Genomic DNA, 24517 nt, shown 5'->3' on the forward strand with positions numbered 1-24517 from the left:
CCCCACACAGACACTTTTCAGCTAAGGAAGCAACAATTGCTGCCATTTTTGCTTCAGGCAAAAATACTATGGCACACTATTTGGGAGGATATTTAAATTTATTTTAAAGTAATATCAATATATTGGTACAAAAGCCTTATGGTGTCAGAGAAAATAAATGTATGTGATCTGGGTGAGATGGCTCACTAGCACACAAATCTGCACAGAATCCTCCATGCTGAAAAAAACCCCAGAAAAGGTGTTTGGGGTTGTTTTGTTGTTTTAACCAAGAAAGAATCTACAAGGCAGCCCTGCCACAACCACACAGCTGAGGGTACCAAACAGGCTCAAAGGCAGGGCCAGTGAGCCTGTCCTGTACAGCTGTGCTGGCACACGTGTGGATTTGGGATGCCTCCCAGAGATGCTGGTGTATAAAACAGCCTCCAGCTGATTCATGGCTCCAGCAGCCCTTCTTCTTGAGCAGTTTCTGCATTGGTATGAGCATTGAACCTTTTGGCTAAGAAAATAATTTTAATGCCAGAGAAAGGCATTAAAATTAAAATAACTCAGTGTGAGTTAGTAGGAGTCATTAAACCCAGGCTGTTCCACAAATGAGAGGAAATTAGCATTCAGGATAGGGAATAAGCTCAGTAGGGTTTATTTTTACAGTCCAACATGCTTGAAAACTTCACAGCAGTACATGGAAGGAGTGAAGGGATCCATATCACTGGCATATGGAGCACATGCAAAGACAGCTTTTGTGAGTAGTTTGACAGCTATTTGGCTGCATTCTGCTCAAAATATTTGTGACAGCAGCCAGTCAGAGCTGCCACAAAGATGACAAATTCTTTGAAGTCCACTTGGGAATCTCCATTTTCATCCAGGTTCTTGAAGACTTTATCAATAGCATTCCTGTCCTTCCCAGTCTGCAAAAGAAAAACAGCAGGTTGAGGTGAGGGGATGCACAACTCCAATGCAGCAGCTTCTCCAGACAAGGTCCTTGGTTGGGCTCTGGGCACTTGGAAAGGTGCCATGTGCTCCCGCTGTCTGCACAGCAGCAGGGAGTGCTAAAACCATGTGCCTCTGGGTTTATTGCACCTGAGAGCTGCAGTCAGGCACTGTCCCAGAGAGGCATGGTTGCTACATTTAAAACAACATTTATCACCATTAAAACTATTAAAAACCATTAAAACAAAGCCCTGAGGACAACACCCAGATGAATTAAATGCTATGAGTTCCCCTTTCATTCCCCTGGAAAGGCTCAGCTGGAGCACAGGCAGTTTGCAGTTTTGTAAAAAGATGCTTTCCTGGGGCAAATGTATAATTTAAGCTTCATTGAATACTTCCACCCCAGAAAATATGCAAACAGCCTCGAAAGTGCTTTGAGTGCTGCCACTGGCCTTATTGCCCAGCAGAAGCTCACAGGAGCTGGTGGCTGGGGAAGTGCCTCCTGAAGCCTGTGGGATTCTGAGCTTGAGTTACCATAGCAAATCTTTTTCTAGGTTGCCATTATCCTTCTAAGTTGCCATTATTCTGATGGAATGACTGAACACCATCAGTCACAGCCAGCAGGGCTTCATGAGAGGAAGGTCCTGCTTAGCAAACCTGATTCCCTTTTATGATAAAGTAACCCCCTTAGTTGATCAAGGGAAGCCAGTTGATGTCTTCTTTTTGGATTTCAGTAAAGCTTTCAACACTGCCTCTCAAAGATCCTTTTGGACAAAATGTCCAGGACACAGCTGGATAAATACATCATGGGATGGCTGAGCAACTCATGGCTCATTGGTGGGGCATGATGGGGGGACATCAGACTGGGGACCTGTCACTGCTGCGGTTCCACAGGGCTCCATCCTTGTCCCCGTGCTCTTCAACATCTTCATAAATGAGTTGGGGAAGGGATACAGAGCAAGTTTGCAGATGATACAAAACTGGGAAGAGCTGCTGACTCCCTCAAAGGCAGAGAGGCCCTGTGGAGACACCTCAACAAATGAGAGGGCTGGGCAATCACCAACCATATGAAGGGAACAAGAAGAGTTCTGAATTCTGTACCTGGGACAGGACAACCCTGGATGTATGGACACACTGGGGAATGAGATGCTGGAGAGCAGTGCCAGGAAAGGACCTGGGGGTCCTGGTCAGTGGCAAGTTGAATGTGAATCAGCAGTGCCCTGGCAGCCAGGAGGGCCAGCCCTGTCCTGGGGACATCAGGCACAGCATTGCCAGCCAGGCCAGGGAGGGATTGTCCTGCTCTGCTCTGCACTGGGGGGGCCTCACCCTGAGTGCTGAGGACAATTTTGGGCACCACAATACAAGAAACATCAATGACTGTTAGTGTCCAAAGGAGGGCAGTGGAGATGGTGAAGGGCCCTGAGGGGAAGCTCTGTGAGGAGGAGTGGCTGAGGGGAGGCCTCACTGCAGGTACAGCTTCCTCATGAGGGGAAGAGGAGGGGCAGACACTGATCTCTGCTCAGTGGTGACTGTGACAGGACCCCGGGGAATGGCCTGAAGTTGTATCAAGGGAGGTTTAGGTTGGGTATCAGAAAAAGGTTCATCATTCAGAGGGTTGGGCCCTGGAACAGCTCCCCAGGGAAGGGGTCACAGCACGAACCTGACAGAGCTCAGGAAGAGTTTGGACAATGCTCTCAGGCACATGGTGTGATACCTGGGGTGTCCTGTGCAGGGCCAGAGGTTTGACTCAATGATCTTTGTGGGCAGCACATTCTGTGCTTCTGTGAGTCTGGGAACCACTACATCTCAAGGCTGACGTTAAGAAATGCATAATCAAATTTACAAGTGTTTGTATGTTTTTTGTTTTGTTTTGTTTTGGTTTTTGGGTTTATTTTGTTGGTGTTTTTTTTTTTTTTTTTTTTTTTTTTTTTCATTTTGCCAAAATATATTAAAAAGTAAAGAAGTTTACAGGAGGGCTTTTCGGCGCCCGTAATCTACAGGGATTTTCGCAGCTGCAATTGCAACGTTAAGCAGGAGATGGCAGCACAGACCTGTTAAATCTAGGAAACAATCGCGGGGCTTTCGCAGACGATTAAAAATTCCCTGACAATACTAGAAGGAAATTATATCAACTTCTGAAAAAATTTTCTGAAAAATTTCCACCAATTTAAAACTATTACTATCTAAATTTAAATCTGAAGGCATTTTTTGATCATGTTCTAATTAACAAAATTTTTCATCCTGTAATTTAATGTTTCGCTTTAAATGCAGACCTTTTAAAATCACTAGAAATTGAACAATTTCCTCAGATTTGACAGATTAATGCATCTGGAAGGTTTAATTAATTTTCAATTCGTAAATTACATGGTTTTAATTTTATAAATGAATATTTCAAATCATTTAGTGAACTATATGAACAAGTTGTAGCATCTGAATTACTTCTGAGATGCAAAAATGGAAATTGGAAATTCCAATGGAATTTGGAAATTCTTTAAAACTGAGTCCAGTCCTTCAGTCCTGTGATATTTATGCCTGATGGATTCAAGACCCTTCCAGGAAGCTGTGATCTGTGCCAGCTATAACCAATTCTAAGGCCAAAAGTAAACACAAGAAATTAGAAAACACTGTTCCCTAGATTTTCTAGAAAATGAAAAAATACATTTATAAATGGTAGAAAAATGCAGGTAGAACTTTTTTTCTGAAGTCAGACTTATATTCTGAGGTTTCTGTCTTGTAGTTATCAGTTTGGCAAGACAGGAACAAGGAATATTATTGGTTTAAATTGGTTTAAAATATTGGCATAAAAATGTGGGAGGATTGGATTTTTTGTTTTTGTTTTTCCTAGAAGAGATAAAGCAGGAAAGGGAGATGGAGACTGGAATATAATAAGAGGACCATTAGCTAATTAGCTTCCTGGAAAATTCCAGTTTTCCCACCAGTTGTAGGAAATAGCTAGAGCCAGTAAGAGCAGCTGTGGGGAAGAGGTGGTGCCACGCCAGCAGACCACAGTCAGGACAGACCTGGGAGCACCATTCCATTTGGTAGATGCTCACTGCAGTGGCTCCCCAGTCTTATTTAGACCAAATGCCAGCTGTCTGGAGGATTTCCATGCTGTCACAGAATTATGGTTTTGTTGTTGGTTTAGTTTCTCTTTACATGGAAGTGCTGTGGGTACCACACAGCTCCATGCTCAGGAGCAGGACCCTTCTGTGATGCTGCTGGGTCACAAGAACTCATCTGGCTTACAGAGATTTCTCAGAAATATTGGGATTTACCCCCCCTGAGCCACCCAGGTCCTCATTCTGAATATTGTATCTCTTTAATTTGTGAGACATAATTGTGAGCAGGTGTGGATTTCATGTGGTGAATTCATAAAGTTTGCATGGGATGATACTGAATTCAGTATCAACTGCCCTGGCTGCAGTGCCCTGAAATAGTTGTTATAAAACTGAACAGTGCTGGATATAAAAACTGAGAGCCACACAAGGAGCATTTGGTTATAGACTTTTGCCATTTAGAATAGCAACAAAACAGTAACATTTAGAACAGTAACTAGACAGTACAAATATTACTCCAATGTGGAAAAAACAATGTTTTTAAAAGTGTTTTCTGGATTTTTAGTGAAGGGAAAAAAATTTTAAAAAAACAATTGAAATTGTCTCCCTGGCAGCTAAAGCTTTTACTAGAGCATATTAAGCACTTTGAATACCTACTGAAATGCACTTTATGATTACATACAAATCTATGTTGTACAATATATATCCAGGTCTTTCTTTTGTTGTTAAAGACAAATGCCAAACAGTTTGCTCTGAGTTCATCTGTTGTTCTGGTTTATGCATCATTTTGATGAGCATACTGAGTATGCAGTATAAATACCTAGAGAAGGTAAATGTATAAATATTTAGAGAGATTCCCCATCTGCAATCAAGATCCTCAATTGCTGACAGCACAACTACCTTCATAGAAGTTGTGACATGAAGTGAGATGATAAATCCAGGGATAAACAGAAGTAAATGAATTCTGAAGTTGAAACCAAATCTATTTCAAATCCGTTCTCCTGATATCTCAAGTGATGAATTTAGCAAACAGAGAATTGCCTTGCATGTTAAACCAGTTTTACACATTTGTGCAATACCTTTTTTAAATTTCATATTTTCCTACAAACTATTGCATATTTTTGGGTATAATGTTCCTAAAAATGTACTAAAAACAGTTTCTGCAGGCTGCTCTTGCACCTGCTACACAGAAACAGTGCCGCGCTGTTCTCTTACCGCGAGGAAATTTGGGAGCTCCTTTTCCAGCAGAGTCTTTAGTTCTGCTTTGCTGAGGGCTTGCCTGTTGCCATCAGACCTTGCATACTGGTCAAAGACAGCAATGATCATTCCCATTGCAGTTTCCAGCTGAGACATGTTGCTTCTGGAGCCTGGCTTTCTCCTGAGCAGGCACAGCCCCAGGTCTCTCTTGGAGGACGGAGCCTGCTCTTCTTCTGGGCTTCTTTATGCATCTGTGCCCTCCAATCAGTGGCTGCACACCCAGGGGACAGCCATCCATTAGCAAACACCTCTATCTGGAGTACACACCTCCATGCCAACACCTTTGCAAAACTCAAGGTTTATTGTCCTGGTGTGACTGGTACAACCAGTTGCTCACCAGTAGGAACCAGCCTCTCCTTCAAGGTACACAGCTTGACTAACACACAAAAACCAGATTTTGTTATTGGCTGTTTGCTCAAGATTTGTTCTTTCAGATATCCCTTGGGAGCAGAGGGTTGGCAGCCCAGTTTTGGTGCAGTATCAGCTTCCTCTTCAGGAGGAAATTGAGCATCTGACCTGTACCTCACCACTACAGTTAGGGACTGTGAGGGGCTGCAGGCTTGGACTGCCCTCCTGCCACACTCAGGACCTTGTTACAAACTACATCAATCACTAGCACACACTTGGGGTGGGATTCTCTGGATGAAAAACAGAGATCTGCCATGCAGACAGCTTCCACAGTCCTCCTGGGCTTGTGCTCAGGCCATAGCAGATATCTCAAACAGGTCTTATGAACCAGCATCTCTCCACAGGCAGCAAAAGGACCCCTGCATCTGCCCAGGGCCAGCAAAGGGAGCCTTGCAGAGCTGCTCCACAAAACACTTGCTCAGGTAGAGATATCTGAAGCAACAAATCTGATACTTGAGCAAACAGCCAGTATCAAAATCCATCTTCATCAGCAATAAAATAATTTGCTATTTACTTTATGCAGCGCAAATTTTGCAATAAAATGACTTTTACTGAAAACAAAAAGTCACTCTCAAGTTCTGTGTCCCTCTTTGATTGACTTTGTGGCTTGCCTGTAAACTGAGGTCCTCCATCATTAAACACCAAACTGGCTGGGCTCACAGCTACCCAGAGCAGAGCTGCCTGAGGGTCTGTGCTGGGAGCTGGGAGGCTCCTGGACAGGGGAGTACAGCTGGTGGAAGTTCATCAGCTCCAGCCACGCTGAGTTTTGAACAAGTTCTGCTTTCTGGCCAAGCACAGGGTAACTTGGTCTCTGTGAACTCCCAGTGCCTACACCAGACCTGGAGGAGCTCATTTGAGGTGAGTGACAGGTGGAGTTTACAGAATGGACACTCTCTGAGCAAATTATTTGGGGGAATCCATCAGAACTAGGCCATTCACTATTCATTCACTATTCATTGTGCATGAATAATGTTGATGGACCTCAGGGTGGAGTGTTCTCTGTAGAAGACCCTGATTGTGGATTCCCAAAATTAAACCTGAGTTTGGATGTCTTTGGATATCCTTGAAGATGCTTGCAGATAACTTTCCACTCAAAATATGCTAGAGATGAGTTAGCAAACATTGGTTTTCTATTCAGCAAAACTTTAAAAATTAAACTCCTTTCTCTCAAATGCCTATAGCCGCCTGTTCCCCAGGCAAAGTCTCTCCTCTAACATCAACAATATCTCAGAGCAAGACTACACATCCTGTATATGTAGAAATCTAGAACTGTTCTGAAAGAATACCTCTGTGATTTTCCATCTTACATTTTCCAAACAAGTGATTTTTGCATTTCCCAAAAATCACAGCAGCACCTCAGGCTGTATACTTTATCCAAACAGTTAATGAGAATTATTTGTTCCTGACTTCAACCTTATGACATAGTTGCAACTGATTTGCATTACAGGGATAAGGGTTTTAAGTGAAGCTTCAAATTTTTCCATTAAAGTGCATGTTGAAATCTGTGGGGTTTCTTCAGAAGAAGAAACAAGAATAAAGCAAACAAGTGGCCGTGGTCAGCTATGAACATGATCTGGTCTTTGCACACACCCACACAGTGGCTCTCTCTGGTGTGTCAAGCACCAGGAACTTATCTTTGTCCTTTTCTGACATGTGTCTGCAACATGAATATTAAACATGGCCAGTAAAGAAAAATAAATTCCTGCATCTAAAGGAAAAAAAATTAAAATGAAAATGTGTATGTTATGCATTTTTATGACTTTGAATCATGAACATCAGTGTTAGCTGCACAGAAGGAAGAAAGAGTTCCCAAAAGGGCAGAGAGGGAGGTCAGCTTCAGTCAACAGGATGTGTCAGTATGTCCACAACTCTCCCACGTAATGTGGCAAGAAGGTGTTCTCACACATTTTCCCCTGCAAACATGGGTGACTCACAGCTTTTGATGATATGGCTGCAAAAGTGCTAAAACACAGAATAAACCACAGAGCTTGAATTTCTACTAACGGAAAGGTCACCATGGTAGTGCTGTCTGGTTGGGTTTGTTTATTTCTGATGTGCATTTTACCTGAATTCATGCACATGCACACGCATCAGTACTGCTCAGAGTTTTCAATTCACACTTTCTGTACTGTTTAAATATTTTCTTATGATTTGTTTGTCATTAAGAATTGCAGCTTTGTGCACACAGCTCAGACTATTACAGCTGTTTGCAAAACCAAAACAGAGTACAAATAGAAAGCCCACATAGGAGAGCTGGCAGTATTTTGATGCTAATCCATCTGTCCAGCTCCCCAGTGAGAAAAGTCATTTCTGTGGGCTTGTTTAAATTTTGTATTATAATTATAATATAAATAATAGTCGTTATTTGTTCCTTTCAGGTTTCTTTCATTGAAGAATGGTATAGGCAACAGTTTGGATGAGCATTTACTGAGTGTTTATACAGAATTAGGTCTTGCTGTTCCTAGCTTGGACCAAAATTTTAAATTATATATGTGATACAAATATATATGTGGACATGCATAATTTTCAAAACCCATTCAGGTGTACTCCAATTTTATGGCATTTGTTCAGATATTCAGGCTTACATGAGATTTGTGTGACCCTGTGCTAATATGCTCTTGGACAATAAATTTTGTTCCATGCTCTTTTGCAGCAATGTCTGTTTTGGAAAAATCTGAAGAAATACATTTTTCAGTTGTACTGTAAAGGTCCATTTGTGTCACAGCCAGATAACACTTGAAATGGGACAGTTGAAATGGTAAACTTCTACTAGAGCTTTTCATCCCTTACACCTTATCTTATTCCTAAAGGTGCAGGAAGCTACATGAGAAGGACTTTTTGACAATTTCCATAAATCTGGGTGTATCTGGGTGGAAGAAGCACGGGAGGAAGAAAATATAACCTGAAATTATGAACTTGTTATTTTTCTGGTTTCTTGGCAGCAATATGAAAAGCAATTTATTTTCTTCTTAGCTAGAGAGTAACATTTGAACAACAAACAAACATTTCATTTTCCACATTGAGATAAAATTATCAAAGTCCCTGAATTTTCCACTGTCCTGGACAGTCTGTTGAACTTCAAGCATAAACACATTTCATTTACTTTGCACTGCTTCTCAAAATTTTCTGTAAGTCTGGTTAAATTTTTAAAGATAATTTCATTTCCACAATACACAGTGAATTTATTTAAATGATGCAATTACTACATTGCTTAGCAGAGAAAGTAAAACAAGAGCAGACTAAACAGGCACTGGTGGGGCACAGGCAGAAGAGGAGTTCATACAAGCACAGTGTGTTCAGTGACACACTGGATAGGCTCTGTTATTACAGACAGACCAGTTTTCCTTGTTTTATTATCATTTACTCCTTATTGCATTAAAAAATGCAATTAATAATCTCACATACCATTTCAGTGAAGTTTAAAGGCAGGTGAAATGGATAAGATTGAGGTCAGTTATCTGGCTGTGTGATTTCCTGAGCTGAGAGCTGGAGCAGTAACACTGTCATCTGGCAGAGCTGTGCCATGGGAAACTCACTTTCAGCACTGCATGTTGGCTCTAATCAAACATTTATTAGTGCACGAGACACAGCCACATCACACTGTAAAATCAATGAATATATTTACAGCCAATAAATTAATATTTGCAGGGTAAATACTTCTGTCTAGTTTTCACTTGTTTGAATAATTTCCTGGAAGCCATTCTTTGCAGGATTCTTCTATACTTCAGTTTTGAGGTTCTTTATGTTAAGTCTTCAAAGAATAGTTTTTATTTTTGGTTGTAATGACAGAAAAAGAGGTCATACCCTAAGGTAACCAAATGTTGTCCACACAAGTGCTGTAGTTTCCAAATCCATGATTCCTCAGCCAGTCTCTCACCAGCAACCCAGGTGTCATTTGCTCTACTTTAACACTTGTGTAAAATCCCTCTCAGCTATCAGCCAATACTGCTGAGCTGTGGTCAGCAGAGCAAAAAGTTGGTCTATTGCATGGTCAGGAAAAATAGGGGAAAAAGAAGAAAAGAGAAAGGAAAAGAAAGACAAAAAGGAAAAGAAAAAGAAAGGAAAAATCAGAAAGGCCCAAAAAGAGCTATGAGGGAGGATAGTTTTGCAACATTAAAGCAATTGAGTCAACCTTTTAAAGGAAGTTCCTATTTGTTATAGAGAGATAAAACACGCAAAAATGAATAAGACAATTCCAACAAAGCTCTCAAGAGACTTCTGTATGCAGGAAGGAATATTTTGGCTCTGTTAGCTGTCATGCTAATAATGAATTTAGCAATATACTTTTTCCTTCATTGTACAAAAAAAAAAAAAAAAAAATTGAGAGGAAGGAATACCTCAGAGAAAGTTTTTTAGTGTTGGGTGTCCACACAGGAAACACATCAAAGAAACACCTATGCATCTCCCTTTTTAAAAAACTTTTTTTTTTTCATTTTGAATTTATGTGTACACTGAGGATATGGGTAGGACTGACCTACTATCCCAGAACTGTGTGTAAAGTGAGGTGATATCCATAGATGCCTCCAGGAAGATTTACAAGGCAAATTGCTGGAGTGGAAGTTCCCCAGGCATACACATTTTACAGAGCTGGCTGCTTGCAGTTTGCTGAAAGCAATCACAGAGTGCAACTGATAAGGAGTGGGACTTTTTTAGCAGTTCTGCCACTGCTAATGGCAGAAAATGCTGGGCTCAGAAAAACTGGAAGCAGGGGTGGGAAATGGAACTAGAGCCTGCTTTTGTAACAAAACATTTAGCTTCAGATTTCACTCATCAGGAAAAGAGAAAGCTTTCAACAAATAGGAAAATAAAAAATCATCTGCACAGAAGTGAGAGAATCCTTGCTTTGGAGAGGGGGATCCAACCGTGAATAGAGTCTCACCTAGAAGAGAGAATGCTTGACTCTGTTGAGGAAATGTGGTCACAAATACAAATACAGGAACTGCATTATTATGGCCAAAATTTATCCTTTAAATGTGCTTATACCTATCTAGATGCCCTACCTGGTATGTGTGTTAACTAGGGTGGCCATTGCTGTGCCAGGACTCTGTTGTGGTGTCTGGGGAGCAGCCTGCACTGTGTGATGTCCCCGTGCTCAGCACTCACACATCTCTGGGGCCACACTGCTCATCTGAAGGTGAGGTGAGAAAGATATTGCAACTCTTTCTACCCAGGGGTAACCAGTTTGAATTAAATGGTAACTACTCTTTCCATTTCCTTTCTTGCTTGATAGCAGCCCCTCTTTGAGATTAGATCTGCAGTTTAGATTAAGCTTAGTCTGTATTAAAAAAGGGACTTGAAATAACACCTTTTAACATTGTATAGCTGCTAAACTGAAAAAGCAGAGCTCTTCTATCTGAGAAAAGAAAAAAAAGTTATAATTTTTGAGTGTCTTTCACCCTACTACCTGACCAGTTTGTGCTGTCTTTGTTAGAGAAGCTTATGGCTTTTTTCCTCTCTCCAGAATTAAAAGCTAAAAAGTAAAGGAGGGAGCAACACCTATTAGTTACTTTCATGATTTATTTCCACAGCAGTATCAGAAATCCTAACCATGGACTGCAGTTGTTTCAGGCCTGGCAATTTACAGATATAGCATTCCTGGCTTGTGGAGCTGAACATTCAAGTTTAGGACAAGACAAGGGCATCAACAGATAAAAGAATTTACAACATTTCAGAGCAAATCTTCGTGACAAGTCCAGTTCCTTGTCACCATTTCAAACCCTTAAGTTGTTCAGTTGTTGCTCTGATCTCTGGCTGTCTTAAGTCCATTAATAATACCTAACACAGATGCTGCACTTGTTGCCTCTCTGCCTTACACTTTTTGTACTCCTCCACCCCTGTGGAGTTGAATACTTCCTGAAACAAGGTTAGGAAAGGCACCTTTGGCTGTATAAGATACTGCCAAGCCCTGCCAACAGTCTCTGCTCTGGAAAAAAGACAAGGAACTAATTTTTGTCACATTGTCAGCAAAATTCACTGGCATACAGCACCAGACCACAGCACCTTAGCCAAAACTGTTTTATTTAAATGTTCATAAAAATCCTTCCTCCCATCTCAGCATTTCACAGTAGGTAGAAAACAAGAAACACTGACACATGATCACCGGTCCTTTCTCTTTATTAGAGAAATTGCTTCACATTCTTTTGATCTGAGTATTTGTTTGTCAGTTGTATTAGCAGTTTCCTGTTTACAAAGAACTGAGGAAGAGCTCTTAGTAAAAACAACAATAAAAAGCCCTTTAGAGCTGCCCCCGTAGTAACCACACGGGAGGCAGGAGGGACTGAGTGGCTGTGCAGGGCTCAGTTGCCAGACAGGGTTAATTCACAATATCATTGCTGTTCTGACAGCCCCAGTATCAGGCACAGGCACATCAGGCACAGCACCACACACAAACAGGGCTGTTCTGCACATACATTCATTGGGACACCTCATCATCCTGCCTGCCACTGAGGCCCTTGGTGTCATGGGGCTGGGAATGCCTGCTCCATGATCTTCTTCCATGGATACAACGTGAGGAAGGGACCCCAGTCCTGGGCTTGGATGAAAATGTGCAGGTCAAGCTAGATCATACTCAGTCACCAAGAGCAGCTACCTAAGTGTTGGTAGGGTAAATAAGATGTGGCTCCTTGCATGGTTTTGCAAGGGATTGGGAAGAGAGAGAGTTCAGGCTCAAGTAGATTTCACTAGCTCTGCAAACCAGGGTCAGAAGCAGAGAGGGAGCCTCATTTGTAGGGCTGTGACTAAGCCAAGTACATTGGTGAGACATTAAAAGCATAGAACACACACAAGGCTTTTGAATTCATCGTGCCAGACTTGCTCCTAAATCAGTGCATTTCAGCCTGTGCTTTGGCCATCAAATTAAATGGAATGGAACCATCATTTTTCAGCAGCTTGTTCAAAAGGGAATAACCAATAAAATGGCTAAAAGCAAGGGCCCAGGACTCTCTTCTAGTTCTATTATTAGACAGATGCCTTCATTATATTCTCATCAGCTAAACAGACAGTTAAAACTGAGATCATACTGCATGCTAGAACGTGACCTGAGGTTAATTACAGAGCGCTGGTTTTGTTTTAAAGCTAACAAAACAGCCAAGAAGAATTAAAACACAGAAGGATTTATTGCTTCCCAAGTGGCACAGAAGCAAGGAAGTTAATATATTTCAGGCAGAGGTGTCAAAAGCTGGAGCTCTAAAAATACTCTGCTGGCTCATAGCCACCACTGTCAGCCACAGATAAAAATAGGTCATGATAAATTTGGTGTAGTCTTCTACAGATGTTGGAAATGACCATGTTAACATACAGAATGTGCAGCTGTTAGGAGCCACATTTAATCAAAATGTAATGAAAATAAGATTTGGAGACTATTAAGCTGTGGTTTTCTTTAACATTTTTCCTGAAAACTGTACATCTCATAGTGATTAAACACAGAAGTAAGCAGCAGTATATAGAAAGACCAAAATTTACTGCACCCACTTACAGCTCTCGTGCATAACTGAGAGCTTCCTTGGACAGGGACTTGGGCTGAAGGTCACCATTTTATAGATTATGACTTTCTTGCATGGCAAACAAAGTTACAGGGTTTGGGGGAATCCAGGGCAGCCCTATCTCTGATCCTTAAAGGAATATGGCACATGACAGAGTTTCACCATGCAATAAAGGAAATGGATCTGTAATAGTGAATTTCAGGATCTGAACTTTAGGAAGAGGAAAAGAATATTTTTTTGCTTTATTCAATTTACACATAAATACCATGAGATGTATTATAACAGTTTCTCTCATACAAGACATAATCACAGAGCACTGATCACAGTCTGGTTCAGACAGCAGCATATTTATTGCAGTAGGGAATTCAGGGCAGGTTACAGAGCAATCCAGGAAGGAGGATCCAGAGTGAGACCCAGCTGAGTCACAGTGATTTGGGAGGTGGCTTTGTGAACTGCAGTCAGTACAGCACAGACTGAGCCACACCATGAGCCGTGCTGTGTGGCCACAAAGATTTCATTAACAGCATTTAGGAGGAAGCCAGTCACACATTTAGACTACACAAGCAGTTTTTAAGGGCTCTGGGAAAGCTGGATTGTGTCTATTGCACTGCCCAGGTACAAGTTGGACAAAAATCTCAAGCAGTGAAGTTGTTTCTATCTGCACTGATGGGAAGAGGTTCTAACCTCCAGCTAAGCTCTGGAAAAAGCATTAACAGAAGATGACATAACCCTGGTACATAAACACATTCACATTTCAGATATCCACTCTTAGCATTCAGCAGCCCTTGGACAACTGCCATTAGCTTTGCTGTCAAAACTTTTCCCCTGTGTTCTGACCTTGGAAGCCAGGTTCTCCTTAATTTTTTCAATTTTGGTTTTTCTTCAGTGATTATTTAAAAAGTTTTAAAGCTGGCAAAAGTGGAACAAGCATTACCATCCCTATCTCCTCCAAGCAGCCCTCCTCAACCAGTTAGACAATAATTATACATTATATATATATATATATATATATATATATATCTTCATTTCAATCTAGTATTTCATTGTGTGCAGGAGACTTCTTTCTCTGGAAGACTTTTCCTATTTTGTGAATGAATTAACACTAACAGTCCCGTTATATGTAACAGGAATATAATCCTTTCTGGCATACCTCTCTGTCTATAATGTGGTCAGAACTGATGACAGTTTCAGAGCTCAGACTCCATGCATTTTTGTCTCCATCATCTCCTATTTATCCATGGGCTTCCTGAAGAAATGCTTGTGTTGAGAGAATGTTGCTCAGTCCAGAAGTTTTTTTCAAAGTGTGGTAAACAGAGGATTTCTGGACACCAGAGGAACAGCTGAAGACAGTCTTTTAGATGACATATCCTCCCAATTCAGACTCCTTAGAATATTTTGTTAGTGACAAAACATTCAAAAACTGCTTAGAGTCAACTGTTTTTCTTCTGTATTGTCCCACTGACAAGCTTTTAACAGGAAACACGCAATCCATCTTGCAGCAGCAAATTATCATATTTTTCAGTTTCATAGTTATTTAGCCATATTTTGTTTAGTTCTGAATGTCAAAGTAGATGGTAGATCCTTGTCTCATTCTAGACTTTTCAGCTGCCCTAGTTTGTGGGATTTGCTTATCTTCTCCATTAGACACAATAGTTGCAGCAGATTTGTCATCTTTTCCTCCTGATTCATTGCATAAAATTTCAAGTGATTCATAAAGCATAGACACAGCCTTAAAAAGCAAAGAAAATGTCAGTCAAGACTTTTACCCATAAAGCAGATGTAAAATGAACTTTTACCCATAACATAGCACAGCCCCAGGAAACACAAAGGAACATAGGCCATGAAGTTACAATCACAGAGGAAATGAATGTTTCAGTATTAACGTTGAAAGGAAAAGCTTTCCTATGTTCAGATTCAATTCTCTTAGTTAATTAGGCAGCAGGCACAAAATACTTTTTAGAATACTAAAGATGTCAAGTTCAGATCAGATTCTATGAAATCTGAAATGGAAAATGTTTTTACCCCCTTAATCTTTTAACTCTGATATTTCCAAAAAACTTCATCATACTCTTCCCTCTGGATGGATGCTCTTTTGATGCAGTAAACTAGCACACTGCTGTGGTATTCAGATGCTCTTCTGGACAGTGCAAAACTCATCCTATTCCTAAACATACATGGGTAAGTTCTTTAGCAAAATATGAGAATTAAAGATCTGCCTGAAATGTACACAAAGACCTATTCCCACAGGTATATAAAATCAAATTCTCAAGCTGAGATGGCATCAGTGAATGAATGGGTGGAAGTCATGAAGAAGTGGCTTTTTGCCTTCACACTTACATGCTGCTGTGGGGGTTTGCTGTCTGTGTTCTGATGAACCATACTCAGCCAGAGAGGTTCTGCCAGACAAATGCCAAACAGGAGCCATGGTAGGGATGGCCAACCAAGCTGGATCACAATTCTTTGCATTTTGAACAACCAGAACTCCCCAGTCAAGAGTGAGCATTATACATGCTACCATGAGCTGGAAGTTTGTATTAATGGTACAAAAGTGCTTAGATTTTGGCTGGAACCTGCAGAACTAGATGAAAAAATCATCAACTGCACTGGGAACTCCCTCAAAGGCCAAATTCCCCTGCAGCTGGCAGAACTGTCTGGGAAACACTCCCTGAGCATCTCAGCTGAGGAAACATGGGATGATTCTCCAGAGAGAGACAAGTGCTACAGGAGCCAGTTTTGCCATGAGGATGTTCACTCCCAGGTTAAGTTACCTTGGGTACTTGCACCTGTGTGTTGTCACCTGACCTAATTGCTCAGTATTGCTGTGACATACAATACTGAGCAATAAAATAGGTGAGAATAAAATCCATGGCTTGATTCAATTTCTGTGTTACAGGATTGTCTTTTCAACACCAAGAACTGTAAAAAAAACATGAGACTGTAAACAGTCTTGCAGAGGCAGATACAACCTTCATGTTCACTGTTCTAGAAATGATGCCCAAACCAACTCAGAATATTCACCAAATTTCCAAACTTGAAAAGTGTACATTATGTTAAAAACCAGTGTGAGGCTAGTTTTTCCCAAGTAAGTAGCGACTTTCTCACAATCAGAAAAAAAATTTAAATTAAGGTGATAGTGTTCTGCAATACAATTGAAAGGTAGTAAGGGCAATTCCAGAGATACCATAATATTTGCTTATCACTGCTGACTTAATTTGTGTGAAATGTGGTGTCCATACACATTGTATGTACTGGCTTTACTAACCCACTGGATCTCTTGAATGATTTATAACATCCAATTATGCTTGAACATTTAAAAAGATTACACTATGAAACCACTCTTTCTGCTTTCACTAAAATAGCAAAAAGTTCTGTTACATGAAGGGAAATACTGGACCTATGTCATGACACATTCCCGTGGCTGGTAGTTGCTAAATTTTAAAGCAGCTACAGAAGATTTTTATTGCATTCATACATCCTCTGGAGCAGTCTTATCCATACAAATCCTGAGCAGTAACTGGCTACTAATGAACTTTTCACTCAGCACCCCCCAGGATGCTTGTTTTCTCATTCTCAACCTCATTTTCCTACATCTTCATTAAATATTAACAAGAAGAAGAGTAATCCCTTCATAGCTAGTAATTAGAATAATCTATTACTATGACCAGACCATATTATGACTTGAATTCTTGTGATTTTCTACTAAGATATCTCCAGTAAAAGCAAGTCTCTTAGCTTCGGTGTCAATCTACTTACAGTGAATGAATCTTCCCAGGTATTTTATTTTACTTAGAGCAATGACTATTGCTCAATTAAAGATGGATATTACTGTTTCACTACCTGCATGCTGATATTTTCTCTTGCCATGACCACAGTACCAATGTGACCAGATCAAGGCTGCAGCCAGGTTTTCTTTCAGGAGAACCTGGGAATCTGTAAGCTCAATAACTGTACTTGTGACCATGAGCTTGAACATTTTTCATCTCTTCAGTGTGGCTTGCCCAAGTCTCTCCTGCTGATTGCAATGAAAACTATGCCTGCCTATGCAAGGGTTAAATCAGGGCTTCTTTCCCTCGCCTAATTTATGTTTCAATGTAATTAAAAGATGAATAATTGCATGGGAAAAGGAGCTTGCCAGAAATATGCTACCTGCTCTCAGCAAGTGTTGCCTGCTCTAATGACCCTGTGAGCTGAAGCTGGTCCAAGCCCCTTGAGCTTGGTACACAATGATGCATAAAGGGAATTTCTTGCCACTTTTAACTTCTCCTATGCTTTTCTTTCACTCAGTCTTTATATTGATATTTGCTGCCTTTTTCTCCAGACAATCTTAGAGTGTTATTAACTATAATAACAGATTTCAATACTTTCCTACTACATAAATATCCCTCTTCTTATTTCTCAGTGTGGTTTTTTTTGCTTTAAACCTTTTTCCTGTGTAGGAAGATGCTGCCCTAGGAAAAGCGGGTTCTGGTGTGCTTTCTCCCCAGTGCCACATTTTGTAAACCCTCTCATATAATGAATCTTTTTATAAACCTCTTACCCATTCAGCAGAATTCAATGATGAGTTTTCCTCAGCTGCTTCCCTGGTGGGTTCATCTCTCCCATGAAGCTCTTCCACCTCGAGTCTCTGCTCCTGCTCTTGCCCTCCTGTCAGCACAGGAAGCTGTGCAGCACCTTGCAAAACCCAAGCTCCAGTCAGTGCTTGCTTAGTGTCCATGTGCAGTCACACCAGTACTCTGCCAGAGCTCAATAAGCTCCAAAATGGAGAGTGCAGAGCTCTTGTACAAATAGTCTTAATGACAGGAACTAGAGTGGTATTCTGGCTGTAAATGAAATTAGCTGAAAACAGCCCAAACAGTTACTTAAGAGGCTGCCTTAGATTATCTCACTGATCTGAGCCCTCTGCTCACAGCTGCCCTACATTTATATTTGGCCTGCACCCTTGTCATTCACCATTATCTTCCTATGACTTCCTCCATCCTTAAAGTTCTAGTTTTGAAAAAGACCCCCAAACCCAACAACAACAAAAAACCCAAATGAACAAACAAAACTGCCCTCCGGAACCCCCCTCCCAACCAAATTAATAATTAATTAGAAAGAAATCACAGCCTGAAAAAACCAGAACTATGTGTTCAAGGCAGGGCCTTTCACATGTCACTTCCAGTTGTCACTACCAGGAGTAAGAGACTGTGATGCAGAGCTAAGTTCTGGCTCCCCACTTTTTCAGTCAGAAATCAGCAAGAAATTATCAGAACTGATATCCCTGAACACCCTAGCTAAGTCAAGATCTTCAGTTTAAGTGATGACTCTCCTTGAAAGTAAATAATGAAAGCAAGTGGCTGCAAGAGCACTCACCTGAACTACGAGCTCTGATCCTCCTGTCAGCTCGAGATGCCTCAGCAGGACCAGGTGAGCAAATTATACACTGAAATACCTCCTCAGTGCACCTCTCCAGATATCTCAAACCAAACCCATAACTTATTTGTGCCAATGGAAATACTGTAACTCACCAGATAGGGTGGAGTGCTTTTTCTTTCTGTAGAAAAGATACAAGCTTCCCGCTGCCGCTAAAAAAGGAAGGATGGCCCATGATTCCAAATATCTCCTTTTCAGTGAGTGAGCTGCTGCAATTATAAATTTTAAACAAAGTGATGTACTGGTCAGAGATAAAATAAAAGATCAATATCACAGCAAAAGAAAAGGCAGATAAAATTAAAAATTATTTCAAGAGTGAATTAGGTACAAGGTCACTTTCCCATCCCTAAGGGATGTATGCCTGATGAACAATAACATCAGTACCTCCTACAGCTCCTGCAGATTCCCATTCCCCCTCCCCACAATATTTAACACAACTCTTTTCTGCTTGTACTTGACCAAGCAAGAGATCAGATTTCCTAACTCATTTTAGGACATTAAAACACTGTTAAAGAGTTAAGCTAATCTACATTAAATTCCCACCATTTTGAACGCTACTTCATTGATTCTCTGGCACTGGTATTTTCTAAATCTTTGATAATTTTTGTGTTTACCTTTGAACCAGCTGACCCATGGTACAAAATACTGTACAAAACTGGAGTGTACTGCAGGATTGGAAAGGCTTCCTGTGACTTGAGCAGTCAGCAAGTGAGCGATGTTTGGTAATGCCAAAGGTCTAAATCTAGTCCCCTAGTTCTTCTCTACATTTGAGAAGTATAAAGAGAGCTGAAGATCAGGATCTTCCAGAACTGGTGCATAATGTCTTCAGTTAGTTGTATAAAAGAAGTGAGGTAAATTGTCTTCTGGGTGTATTAATTGTATTAATAATTTAAGGGTAAACAGATATCACTCCTATTGCTGAAAATTTTAGTTGTGTGTGAATACTAATTGCATTCACGATTTTCAATGCTTAACTCAGAATTGGGACCCCCCTTGCAGGGGACCTTAAATTGCTCCCCTGTAAAAGTTAGCATGTGACTTTGGTAAAACAAGGAGACACAGCACATATAAAACAATTAGCCACAACAATTTTATGGACACAAATCCATACAGGGCCCATACTGCTCCATCATCCATATTGATTTATTTCCCATTTTTCATTAAGAACTTGTAATAAAAAATTAAAATGTTTAGTAAAGGTTACAGATAACTGAGCAGGGTAACCTTGTGATCACTGCAGCCCCCTGTAACCACCCAGCAGATTTTCAGTGTCTCACACCCAGCTGTGGCTGGGTCTCGTGTGAAACACACAGCTCATGCACAGCATTTCTGTAAACCTTAGGTAATAATTCCTATCAGCAAATCCTTATGGAGGAAAACAAACCCTACACAGGAGATATTAAGGCAGAGAGTTTAAGTCAATTGTCATTAAAAGTTGTTCAGGCCCTCTTTGTGTTTGTCTCTTTCACCCAGAGGATCCAAAGTGTTGAGAAAGGAAGGTGGGATGGGAAGGAAATGCATAAAATAGTTCAAACTGCAGAATCTTTCTGATGAAAAGTGGAATGGCACACACATGTTCTTGCCAGCCTACCTTTCTCTTCAACAATCACTGTTGTCCCATTTCCACGTAGTTTCTTAAAGAAAGGTATTTCAATAGTGATCTCACAGTAGTAAAATCCAGTGTCATTTACATCGGCGGATTTGATGACGAGCACATCCTTGTTTGCACGGGTGATGTTGGACAAATAGAGAACTTTTGATGATATTCTTTCAGTGATGTTCACTTTATTAACAAAATACCAGCATGCTCTACACCTCGCAACAGCTTTTTCCCAAATACAAGTGATTTCTGTGTAGTCTCCAACTGATAGATTTATATTTGTTGGTTCTTGGATGACTCTTAAATTATTGGGATCTGTAGCTATGGAGAAATACACATAGATTTAAAAGGTAAAACAACAAAGACATGTCATTAAAGCTGTATTTACAAGAAATACTTTAAATATTACAGAAGTGTTTAAATATTAAAATAAACATTTAAAATAACAATTAATACTGTAAAATCATTATGACATTAATTTCAAGCTTACTATTCACTTCTCCCTTGAATGACAGCAATTGTTTTCTGGCTAAAGTAAACTTTTAATCTGATGTGTTAAAGTCCTCTATCATTGTTTGTGTGCAATAAATGAAGATTTTCTGCATGCTTGCTGATAAACATATTTTTATTTTCAAGAAAAAGCTTTATAAAAAGAGATTGAGTCTGAAGCATATTAAACACTCTGTCGGATAAAGAAAAAACAAAAGGAGTAATTCAGAATGATTCATGAGTCAATAGTGAAAAACTCATCAAGGTTAAAGAAAAAGACAATGTAATTTTTGTCCCTATGTAGGAGTTCTTTTCCAGCACTGCTTCTAATGAATGACAAGTGTACAGCATTTTAGAAGTGTTTTTTTACATTTGGCCATTAAGTACTTGCTGACAAGCAGTTTATAACATAAAATTCATCTCCTTCATAACATAAGAGAAGCCACACAGATCCCTGTTCTCTCATGGGGTCTCTTGTCTGGCTTCTAAGAAAAGGCTGACTTGGACAGTATCAGTAGAAATCAAACTTTTTGTTCCTTCCTGCAGCATGCAAAGTAAGTGATACATGGCACATTGTGCAATATATGTACAAAACATTTTCTTCTAAAGTGAAACCACTGTGTGGGTATCAGATAACTCTTTTTACATTCTAATGGCATTGATGCTTATTACAAAACTGCTAATCCTATAAAATCTATTCACATGACTGCTGAGACAATTATTTTCATATGCTGTATGAAGAATTATAATTCCTTTTTCCTATCCTTTACAACATTAAAGTGAAGAACTAATAATAAGAGTAAATGGCATAATTTTCTTCTAAATTTTATCCTGTTTATCACTCAGGCACCTTTCACAGCAAGACATAACTAATTTGACAATTTTTTTTTCATATCTCACCCTAAAAAGGCATCTGATCAGCTTTATCAAAAAGATGCAAATAATTTTTTCTATTTTTCAATAGAAAGAGCCACACATTCATCACAAGTAGTCAGGCAAAGTTCATCAAAGGAGTCAGGCATCTCCATCTTTAAACACTTAAAACTTGTAGAAAACATTAGGGAAAATATAGGGCTAATATAAGCAGCAGAAAAAACAAGGGAAATAATTGATGTGGTGTGTAAATGACAACCTAGAAGCTGTTCAAGTCAAAGAAATAATCACGGATTTCAGGTTTTGCGTTCATTCAGTTTGTTGTTTAAAACACTGTTGCACTATTGACAGTGCTATATTTTTGTCCTTACTGTTTTTCTGAAAAAATCACTGAAAAAAAATTTTTGCTAATTTTTTAACTCCTATGGAATACCTTCAGCATTATCCACTGCAATTTGTATTGAACAAGAAATATGAATGCTTTCTGCTTTGTATTTCAGTACCTATGTGATCTAGAGAAATCCTCCTCAACACTTTAAAATTCTGCATCCAGCATTTGTCATAGCAAATAATCAAGTCAGAAATCCTAAAAAGATGGTGCATACATTAACCTAACATCATTTTGGGTGTTGAAGTGTTCAATTTGTTCCTCTATGCTTTCCCTGCAACAATTTCTTTGTGAAAATGCTTTTTGATTTCTCATGCTTTTTAATCTTGCTTTCAGCATTATGAAAAAACAGTTAATATTCTCCTTGTCTCACATGTGTATTTGAGGTGGATATACCATAAGTTTTTTTTTTTAAATCCAGCTCAAGAATTACAAGCAACTAATTAAAAACAAAACAACTACAACAACAAAAGAAGAACAGCCAGAAAACCAAATCAACACTTACCTAAGCAGCCAAAACACACAGTTAAAAGAAGTTTCATTGAAATTATGATCATCATGCAGAATTATTAGTGTTTGCATCAGGCTGCCTTGGTTGAAGATCAGCAGAACACCAAATGAAAGCATATTTAATGTGCGGCTTAACTTCCTCTCCCCTCATGTGGTGACGATGACACAACCTAAATGCAACCCAATTTTTCCCTACACTCTATGAAACTGCTGTTTCAGAACTCAGCCATCCTATTTGAAATGAAATAATTTCTTTAACATTTAAGCTGTGTTGTAACTGGTTGCTGTTCAACCTAAATTAGTCTCTCTTCTGGCATGAGATAAAGGACTGGGTTTCCACGGGTGGTTTCATGACAGCATTTGCCATTGTCCTAAAATCCTTCATTTAAAAGCACTTTACAAGGTGAGGTTTCTTCAGCTGCTGTGCACGTGCTTGTCAGCAGCCTCTTCCAGCCAGCCAGCTGAATCTCATCCAAAGCCGGAGACAATGATGGCTCATGGTTACACTGGAGTCAAGCATTGCTCTGATCTCTCTTTACCAAACATTTCATTGCCTCCTTGCTGAAATGTTGCCTGAATTCCTCCCTCCAGGGAGAAGTACTTTTGTACTTTTGCCTTAGCAGCAGCAGAGCTCTCCTGTCAGAAGCAGCAGAGGAAGGCTGAGCTCCATGATCCCACTCACAGTGGCCCCAGCATCCTGCAACACCAGTGGGGACCTTGCGCTGTGCATGCAATGCATCAACCATCACCTCTGTGGGTGCAGCTGCATCAATGCAATACCAGTGCCATGTACATTGACTAAAGCTCATTTCAGGAAGGTTATAAGCATGGGTTAAAAGGAAACAATCTACACTTACCTCATCAAGGTAAGGGTAAAACTTATTTGACATCAACTACTAAAAAATTTTCTGCAAATGCAGGTAACTGTACGTTGCTTAATATTCTCCAGCACTGATTTTTGGCTCCAACACAGAAACACTTATATGGCCTGGCCAGAGACTTTCCCTGGAAGACAAAACATTGCATTTGTTTCTTAACTTATCCATCTTACTCCATGTTTCAAATGCAGTTAGCAGGCCAGAAAAAAATTGTCCTGCAAACACATTCAGTTGGATAATGACAAAATTGCAATGACAGAAAAAAAAAAAGATAAAAAAGTAAATCAAATAGAACATGCTGAGAATATAAATCAGTTACATTAAAAACTTGATTAAGAATCTGTCAGCCACTAATTTCCTAGAACTAATATAAGGTTTGAGTAGCACTGGGCAGGTGCCCAGAAACAACTGAACAACATTTTGTAATGAAGACACAGTCACATTTAGAGCCTAAGGCACTGACTGTTCCTTTCCAGTTATCAGTAACAAAAGCACAGTGCACCAGCTCAGCTACTTCTCTATATCTACCTTACAGATATCATTTCAGTGATATTGAGATTGCCATGCAAAATTAAGAGGAAGAGGATAGCAAAGATAAATGTCACAAAGTGCTACAGGCTAATCCCATTTCTGATGGTATCCAGCTGACCTGCTTATCATCTTTTAGAACTAGTGAGGACATAAATACCTTTAAATTCAAATGAATAAAGGGATTTATTAAAGGAAATAATTTATATTTAAGGGTATTATTTCATTATGTAAATATTTCTCCTTGCATCCATGCTTTGGTAGTACTGATCAAAGATATAGATTGCACTAAAAATTTACATACACAAAGATGCATGTGTAAATCCAAAGGAAAAACTGTTTTATTTTTATTTAAATTACTGCATTTGTGAATTTAGTGTTGAGTCGCTCAGCTGGCAGCTCCAACATGCAGAATAATTTGTCTAGAAACTAGGTGCAGCTTTTTCCATAGTGCTGATAGCAGCTTGTATTTACTCTAAGTGATACTTTGGTTCTAGTCCAAAGCATCTACTGTCAGAGATGAAATGAACTAGCACACAAGAAAAAAGAGGTTGGCTGAAAGGTTTATTTTTAGCCCTGGTAACTTCTCTGTACCATTTTACAACACAACCTCACAAACTCTCATGACAGCACTACTGAGTGGGTGGAAAAATATGGTGTCAAAATTTCTTAAGTGACCTTTGCTGCCAGGAGAAGTGTAGCACACAAAA

At 39.8% G+C, this 24517-nt stretch overlaps 2 protein-coding genes across 2 annotated transcripts; both read right to left on the bottom strand.

The window, feature by feature from the left end:
- Positions 1-676: 676 nt before the first annotated feature.
- Positions 677-5336, bottom strand: S100P (S100 calcium binding protein P). The gene is made up of 2 exons (XM_005485736.2): positions 5199-5336; positions 677-905 (listed from the first exon to the last, which is right to left on the bottom strand). The coding sequence occupies exons 1-2, from the start codon at positions 5334-5336 to the stop codon at positions 756-758; spliced, it is 288 nt and encodes a 95-aa protein (XP_005485793.1). The 3' UTR covers positions 677-755.
- A 6467-nt stretch (positions 5337-11803) lies between these two features.
- LOC113459111 (uncharacterized) lies at positions 11804-22572 on the bottom strand. Its single transcript, XM_074541718.1, has 5 exons — positions 22397-22572; positions 20133-20462; positions 18637-18750; positions 17667-17800; positions 11804-14858 (listed from the first exon to the last, which is right to left on the bottom strand). The coding sequence occupies exons 1-5, from the start codon at positions 22449-22451 to the stop codon at positions 14679-14681; spliced, it is 813 nt and encodes a 270-aa protein (XP_074397819.1). The 5' UTR covers positions 22452-22572; the 3' UTR covers positions 11804-14678.
- Between the last annotated feature and the right edge of the window lie 1945 nt (positions 22573-24517).

The sequence above is a fragment of the Zonotrichia albicollis genome, chromosome 5 (assembly GCF_047830755.1).
Source record: "Zonotrichia albicollis isolate bZonAlb1 chromosome 5, bZonAlb1.hap1, whole genome shotgun sequence".
Classification (NCBI taxonomy): Eukaryota; Metazoa; Chordata; class Aves; order Passeriformes; family Passerellidae; genus Zonotrichia; species Zonotrichia albicollis.